At 38.9% G+C, this 9,034-nt stretch overlaps 1 protein-coding gene across 1 annotated transcript; it reads left to right on the top strand.

Moving 5' to 3' along the window:
* The first annotated feature begins 999 nt into the window (after positions 1 to 999).
* Positions 1,000 to 4,601, top strand: LOC135205311 (annexin A3-like). Its single transcript, XM_064235742.1, is given in 8 exon segments — positions 1,000 to 1,135; positions 1,764 to 1,934; positions 2,514 to 2,692; positions 3,066 to 3,209; positions 3,212 to 3,237; positions 3,633 to 3,806; positions 4,073 to 4,254; positions 4,431 to 4,601. Coding segments are annotated over 8 exon segments (933 nt in total). The 5' UTR covers positions 1,000 to 1,132; the 3' UTR covers positions 4,485 to 4,601.
* The last annotated feature ends 4,433 nt before the right edge of the window (positions 4,602 to 9,034 follow it).

Genomic DNA, 9,034 nt, shown 5'->3' on the forward strand with positions numbered 1-9,034 from the left:
TGCACTTACGTAATGCGAGTCAGCTTGTATCCAAGCCGAGGTGTAAGACTGCTTGCTCGTGTGAGCTGAATGAATTCAAAGAATACTTCAATCAAAATGTGAAAGAATGTCTTATAAATAAAAGAATATCCAACAACCTTACTATAAAAATGAGCAACAGTTGCGGTGCAGAATTAAAAAAGGGTTCGATTGATTGGCGTTTTTATTGGATTTTCACAGATAAGACACAGGAAACGTCGGTTAATGTAATCGCCCGGTTCTCTGAGTCACTTGGCAAAGGTGAGTGTTTTATCTCGGTTTTCGTGAGAGTGTCATTCTCGAGAAGAAGAAGAAGAAGAAGAAGAAGAAGAAGAAGAAGAAGAAGAAGAAGAAGAAGAAGAAAAAGAAGAAGACGTGAGATAATGGAGAAAGAACGTGTGAGTGGGTTACTCCAGTGTAGATTAGGCGATAAAGTTTGAACTGGTCTATGAATCAATTTCGTTGATTCACCGATCTCTCTCTCTCTCTCTCTCTCTCTCTCTCTCTCTCTCTCTCTCTCTCTCTCTCTCTCTAATGGAAAGAACAATGAGGTTTTTGTGTAAATACAACAGTTACCTTCATGTACATTTCCCAGTGACTAGCGTGATTATAAATACATTTCATTTCAAAGAAATAAGGGATTAGGCAAATTGCCATTTCTCTTTAACAAAGAACGCATTAACCTTCCTTAGAGGCACTGTTTCCAGATAGTACCATAATTTTGTCCTTGAGCATCTCATAATTTGGAATGGGGTTGCTAGACCTATACCCTTTCTCCCAACAACAGTTAGCAGACTATCGAGAACATAAATTCGCTGCATAAATCGACAAAGACACTACAGAAACTGCAGAATCTAACAGGAAGTCAACCCAGGCCTCTACAAAAATCTGAAATCTCATCACATTCCAATACAGAGTAGTAATCCCTTATCGGCTGGAGAGCCTCCGGTGCGAGCCAATGAGACTTCGGTGGGTCCAGTGGCCCCAGAGAGAAGGCTCCGCCCACATTCCCTAGCTGATAGGACTCAAGGTATAAATAGCGGTCAGGTCACCTATCAGCGCCGCAGTGCGAACTCCCTAAGATTCAAAACCTCGAGTCAAGCAGAGCGAGAAAATGGTAAGACACTATACATTTGTTTTCTGCTGTTTTTCCTCATTCATGAAAGTTAGATCTTAGCGGGAAGAAGCTGACTAGGAAATGAAATTGCCCAGTACAGAGCATACCCTAACCATAGACACTGGCTTGTAGCCATCTCTACGCACCAAAGTAGCTGTCGAACTTAGAAAGTTGAAGCACCCGATTAATAATAATAATGACGTACCAAAATTCATCTTGTATTTCATGATAGCTTCAGAATGTTTAAACAGATTTCTATGCAGCTCCAATTTTTTTCTCATTTCTTAAAAAGAAAATTTACCCGGTCATTCATAATTATTTAAGGTCCTCTTTGAATTCGTGGCTTCGGCATCGCTTCGCGAAGTGAGGAGCCCGAGTTCAATCCCACAGGACCAAAGTAGCCTTGGTCAGTTCACGGAAATATGAATCATGACTTTTTCATTAGGGACAAAATATGTAACCACAGGAAAAACTACGTTTTGCTGTTAAATTATTTTTTCTAATTAAAAACAATTCACTTTTGTAAAAATTTATGCTACTGAAATAATGTATTGTATATTTTGTCAATAAACTAATTGACTATCTGGGAGACTGCTGCCCATAATGTTTTCTTAACCGTTCTCCTCAGGTGGTGCCAACGATCACTCCTGCCCCTTCGTTCAACCCAAAGGAAGATGCCGAAGCCCTGAGGAAAGCCCTGAAGGGCCTTGGCACAGACGAGAAGACCATCATCAAGATCCTCACGAACAGGACGTCCTCGCAGCGACAGGCGATCCTGAACGAGTACAATGAGGACAGGGTAAGTTCCCGGCTGTGTTGTTTATAGAATTCGAATTCATTTCCAATTCCTACACTCTTGGTGTCCATTTCTAAACCCCTGTCCAAATGCTGAAGCTTATCTTTTGCTCATGTTTAGTCTCAAATGTTCAGTTTCACTGGTATTCTAGACTTTCAGTCTCTGTAACGTATTGATAACACACATCTTCTGTAACAATTAGCTTTCCTCAATCTTGGGTATTTTGACTGAGGTTGTATTCAAAAGTACATTTATCTTACCTTGTTTGCTTAATACATACACGCATATCTAAATCTTGCAATTGGTTTTAGTATAAAAACTTTTATATCTCATCTTCTCCTTCTTCTTCTTCTCTGTATTTTGCTAACATCCTGGTATTCTACCTGTGAAGGCTAATGACCAACCGTATTAAAATCTAGCTCTAAAATCTGATTAGGAAAAATGCCCAACAGCAACCTCACTCTATCACATCCCGTTTTTTTTTTTGGGGGGGGGTGGGTGGGTGGAGGCGTGTTCTCACTGTCGCCCCCTTCTGCTCCTACCACATTCGTAAGGCCTCAACTTAACCCTAAACCATTCCAGGACTTGATTAAGGACCTGAAGAAGGACCTGAGTGGAAACTTCGAAGACCTCGTGCTTGCTCTGATGACTCCGATGGACAGATACCTCGCGACGGAGCTGCACCGTGCCATGGAGGGCGTGGGCACAGACGAAGATGTCCTCATTGAAATCCTCTGCACAAGGGACAACCATTCGCTCAGGTAAATCACCTATATAGCCTCTCAAGCTGTTTCTCTCTCTCTCAGGGAAGCGACTTTGTAAGTAAGGGCACTATCGCAGCTTTGCATGTAAAAGTTTGATCTTAGAACGCGCAGCAAGTTAAACCATGGCTTTTGAATTGTATCCTAGATCCTGCTGTTTTAAGTGACCTCATGGTAGATGGTCAGCTGACTGAGCTGGGGTATGAATACCCTTGCATTTCAGCTTGTACAAAGCAGATACCCTGGTTTAAGTCTAGTATAAGGGAGCTCTTGATATCCTAGTCTAACGTCAGTTGTCTTTCCAGTGGCATTTCAACCCGTCCATTCGTTTTAAAAATTTTAATATTTTATCCTTTTGCCTTCATCTCCACAGGAACATTTCGAAGGCTTACGAGGACGTCTATGGCAAGAGCCTCTACTTGGCTGTTAAAAAGGAGACCTCGAGCGACTTTGAAAAACTCTCCTGGATCTGTGCCGCTGCGATAGGGCAGAGGCTGCAGACCACACACATGGCCCCTACTCTTGCCAAAAGCTCTATAGGGCAGGTAAATATCCTTCCTTTTGCATTTTCAATGTAAAAGTAGGACAACGGAGCTTGTGGGTATGAGTCTAGCTAGGCTTGAACAGCTCAGACTAAAAGCAGTTAACTTCGAATGCCCTCCTCTGCTTCCATTTTCCTAATTCTTGTGGTCATAAGACAGGGATTCATAGCTATGTTCAGGTCCGGACAAGACAAGAAATTAATGTGAATTGATGGACAAAATAGAAACAAGCAGAAGCAAGCAGAAATAGATTAAATAGCAACATTAAATACGATTGATAACAAAAATCATGCACCAGTCGGCCATGGAAACATATTCTCTGTAATAGCTCCTCCCAAACTCACGTAATTTATAACTCGTACTAGGCCTAACCATTTGACTTCTTCCTCTCCTCGCAGGAGAAGGAAGGCACGGAGCAGACGAGGACGAGATCCGTAGGATCCTGGCCAACTGCTCCTTCGAGACCCTGCGCCTCGTCTTCGAACTCTACCGGAAGGAGACAGGAAACACCTTTGGGGAGGTCATCGAACAAGAGCTGGAAGGAGACTTCAAAAAGGGAATGTTAGCTGTCTGTAAGTATCCTGTTACTCATATATTACAGGTTTTGGGGACCCAAATATGGGCAAAAAGGGTATGAAAAAATTGCATAACTCCTAAGTACAAAGTTAGGTTAAGTAATTAAGCGGGTAGGTCTAGGACACACGCGTCCAAGTTTTTGAGTTTGCTAATGGTAGTGTTAGTTTGGCTGTTAGGTCTAGACACATCTATTACATTTTGCTAAGATTTGCGTGAAGTTTTATCAAACCAGACTTTAAAAAAAAGACACTTTCACCAACAGACGAGAGCATAAGGGACACTCCAGCCTACTTTGCGCAGGCTATACACAAGGCCGTCGCTGGCACGGGCACCAATGACAGAACCTTGATCAGGCTCCTGGTTTCTCGCAGCGAGATTGACCTCCATTCCATCAAGAAAGAGTACGAAGTTATCTATAACAAATCTCTAGAGAAGGCGATAAAGGTTTGTAGTACGGTGGGAATGTTGACAGCTAAATGTTAAATGTTGATTTGATCGAATCTCAATAATATTAATAAATAATTCGGTTATGAGCTGTTTGGTTTTCGTGATATTAGTTCGGTCAGTTTAATGAGATGTGATACTACATTTTAACTGTATTTTTTTTTCTATATTTACAGGGTGATACATCGGGTTACTACGAAAAGATGCTGCTGGCCCTCATCAATGAGTGAATTATTCTATTTGGAACGCAAGAAGAAGACGAAGAAGCAGAAGAAGAAGAAGACGAAGTTCGACTCCAAATGCTATTTCTGAAAGTCAAGTGATAACCTCCGATTTGTTACAAAATAAAAAGAATTATTATAGTCCTGGCCTTTTAGCCGTTTTTGGTACAAAATGGAATCTCAATAATATTAATAAATAATTCGGTTATGAGCATTGACAACCTACACCAGAGGAAATTAAATTACTGGAACCAAATCAGTTCCAGTAATTTAATTTCCTCAAATATTAGAGTATAAACATGGAAAACTTGAACCATATCTTGTTGGAAATAATCAGGGTAAACTAAATAGATTCCTGCCTTTAGTTTTATGCAACCAAATTAGTGTGACGAATGATACTGACGTTTTGACTTCAAAATTTCATTGAAATCAGGCCCCAGATTAGATGAGCCAATTGTAAGAATTGATTTCAAATGATCATCAGACAAAATTTGTCGATAGTTAGATTTCACATACTTCATTTTGGAACGGAAAATGTTTGTTCACACAAGTATGTTGTACCAAAAATAGACACAAAACTACAAGCAACCTTTGTTTGGCGGGCCGGATGAAATTATGTGGCCCGCGGGCCATAGTTTGGAGAGCCCTGCCCTATAGTATTTTTCTCTAAATGATAAGTCATATGTATACAGAAATTTGTAAAGTGACTATGTCTACGGGCATAGCCAGCCCCCATTTCACAGGCAGAAGCCAGCTCTGTTTCAGGGAATCCCTTTTCACCCTTCGGAGGGGTGAAGTAGAAATTTTGGGACTCCGGTGCGGGGAATTCCAGGCTCCCAAACATAGGTCTCGACCTTCCTGGGGGTGGAAAAACCCATCTCTGTTCTGAATCTCAGTCCCGTCAGACTGATGGACCCGGGCGCCCATACCAAGCATACATACACACACATTGCCAAATATATATATATATTATATATATATATATATATATATATATATATATATATATATATATACAGGGTTTGATACATCGGGTACTACGAAAAGATGCTGCTGGCCCTCATCAATGAGTGAATTATTCTATTTGGAACGCAAGAAGAAGACGAAGAAGCAGAAGAAGAAGAAGACGAAGTTCGACTCCAAATGCTATTTCTGAAAGTCAAGTGATAACCTCCGATTTGTTACAAATAAAAAGAATTATTAATAGTCCTGCCTTTTATTTTTGGTACAAAATGGATCTAAATTGAAATAGATATTTCGGATATCAGGAAAAATGTAATTGATTGTCTCTAAGACGTTTCCTTGGGATTTATATAAACTTTGATCACACGGAAAGGTTCCGTGGCTTGGCGCTAAACTTTGAAAATTTTTTTCGTTTGTCAGTTTCGATTAGAAAATTCACGTGTTGTATCTTCGTTAAAGAAGTTTTGCCAGAGGATGAATATTCATGACTTTATTTTTTGTTATCAGTGAAGATAAATGACACTATCTGCAAAAGAATTATGCTAAAAGAAGATCGATCGATCGATTATGAATGTTTGGTCTAACGGCCTGCACTAGAACCATATGAAAGGGCTGTTGCCTTGTATAATAAGGCGCCCTGTGAGGTTATGTTAGACTTGCGATAATCTTACGCTAAGTCGGTTGGTTATGCACTTCCATACTCATTGGAGTGTCTTGGGGTTTGATGATAACTTACGAAGTCGGTATCTTCTTTGGTTAGGACGACGGAGATGTGTTAAACTCATGATGATAGTTATAACTTCATTCGATCTCTTTCTGATATGAGGTTCTAGTAGAAAACACTGAGTACAAAATATACTTCTATTCTCTGAGATTACATGATGAAGATCAGAGGAAATTTGTACAGGTCTGCCAATGATGATGGCTAATTCAAATCTGACTACAATCTCGTTTACAAATCATAAAGGAAGCAGACAGTAGCTCGAAACATACGAACACATACAGATGACATAGATTGCAAATCACGTTGGCCATTTGAATATAGGCCGCGGTAGTTGTCTCAAGCAGGAAGCTTGGGACTACTGTGTTTTCAAAAACAAATGAAGGACCACAGGTGACGGCACGTCATCTTAGCCTACTTTATTGTATACGTAATCTTAGCATACTTTATCGTCTATGGTCTGATCACATTCCTGCAAGCAATCTGGTTGACTTCTTGGGTCACAGGTTTTAATTAATCATAGTTTTAGTTTTTTATATATAGGAATAAACATATATATTTTTATTATGTAACACTTACACATAGACTAATCTCGATATTATCTAAGACGAGAACCGTTCGGTTTTTATGTACCACAATACCAAAAGAGAAAATTACTATTAAGAATAAATAAGTATTTATTAAAAATTACTTCTTGAAAAGAATATATTAACTCGGGTGCGTCTATATATCATTAAAGCATCCTACTATGAGATTCAGGGCCTCTGTAACACGGTTTTTTCGCAATAACTTTTTATCTATGCATATCATAAATATAACGCTTATTCAGAATACATATTATATCTACACATAAATGTTGACTGTATTCTGCATTACGTAGGTTGAATAAATTTGGTACTTATAATGTAAAAGTGACCTTTTTGAAGACGGGCCAACTTACTCAGAGAAAAGGTTTCGAACGCACTCGTTACGTAACTTATGACAGCATTTCTTCCCTCTTTATCGATGGATGATTGGCTATATGTAACGAAGGCTAAAACCTCTGGGAACAATGACATACAAATGTAAATACAAGCAAAGCAGTACACCTTTATGAACTCTGGAACCTCTCACTGATAATTGTCATAATGAACAAACCAACAAAATATGTTAATAAATACAAAAACACTACGATTATTAGTCTAACTCCCAAAATAGGTTTCCTAAGAAATTACAGTCTACTTTATAGGTCACAATCAGATTGACAAGATGTAGGGAATAGTTGGTAATTTTCAAAAACATAGTAGACCAAGCTTGATTTGAAAACTGCTATATCCAATGTCAAGCAATTTTTTATTTATTGGCTATCTACCTATTTACTGAAAAAAATAGCGGTACCGTATATTGGCTTTAAACCTTCACCAATAATTATCGTCAGAATGATGACTTCATGAGGCTCCACCACTTTCGTCTCGTTATAATTCAGGATAACACTGAAGCCTACCATGGGCACTGTTGGATTAGAAAATTTAACTCTTCTATAAAAACAAATTTCTCAAGTAGTTGTAAGAAGTTGATAAATGATCCTGAAGGATCCCAGCAGTTGGGCCTAAACGTTTTAATCATGTATATGACTGCTATACTGTTGCGGCACTACCGCTACAGTAGTTATTACTACGCTAGCAAACACTATGTATCGTTCCGCCATTCATAAAGTCTTTGGGTTTCAGAGCCGTTGGAGTTTCTGTCTGGTGGATGGGCGGGGCAACATTTCGTCAAAAGGTGTGTTTACCTTGCTTATGTAATGAATGTTTTTCGACTCTTGGCTCGTAATCATTGGCCATGGCGTCGGCTAGATCATTTTTACTCTATAAAAATTAAAACCATCGGGTTTAGGTTATTGATAATGCTGACAAAATTTGTGTGTGGTTGTAAAATATACATATGTCAACTTTCAGCTACATCCGATGCTTTGACAAGGAGCAAAGTCCAAAAAATCGTGTTACAGAGACCCTGAATCTCATAGTAGTGTATTCCATTCAGTTATTGACAGCAACACCACCATTTTAAATTGTTTACTGAAACGGATCCTCTGATATTTCAAGTTCTTTATCGACAATGAGCTCTACCTATTTTGCCATTATTGTCTAACGTCAAATCGAATATGCATTTCATGTCAGTTTGTGGAACCGAGGGATTATCAGATGCTGCAAGAAGATGGTTGGTCTGCAATATCGGCAAAAGTTGCAACCAACAGCGCACTGGAGCAGTTCATTGTGTTATAAAAAGAACGACGCGTATTTTTTGTTCTTTAATTCCTTTTCCTGGTGCTGTTTTACAGATATTATTATTGTATAAAATATAACTATTTCTAATTTTATTTTGAAAGGAGCTGTATAGTATTTCCACCCATTTTATGACCAGGTGTAGAGGAAAATAAACAAATTACAAACACCACTCTGACTGAAGAACGTAGATAGATTAGATGTAGTTTCATTAAACTCCATGACTTGGGATTTAGGGAGAAAATCTACCGGAAAAATCCGTTTATAGTCGAAGTATATTTAGTAATGGTCTAAATTCTCCGAGGTTAGATATAATATTAGTTTTTCATTTGTGTACCTTGTGTTTATACGCACTGGGCTGCGAAATATGTAGAAAAAAATACATCAACATACGCTGAAATGTTTGCATGTATATTTACGTACGTATGTTTTCCCACAATCAACAAGCAATAGCGGCAAACTACACACCTTCCCATGACGAATTCACCTGTCATGAATGAGCAATGAATCAGAGGCTGGCGTGGGTGACTCATACAAGATAAAAAGCAAGCCATAGTGCGTGAGAGGAATCTTAAAAAGATACGACTATCTTATGCTCTGCTTGGGTTATC

Source organism: Macrobrachium nipponense, chromosome 49 (genome assembly GCF_015104395.2).
Source record: "Macrobrachium nipponense isolate FS-2020 chromosome 49, ASM1510439v2, whole genome shotgun sequence".
NCBI lineage: Eukaryota > Metazoa > Arthropoda > Malacostraca > Decapoda > Palaemonidae > Macrobrachium > Macrobrachium nipponense.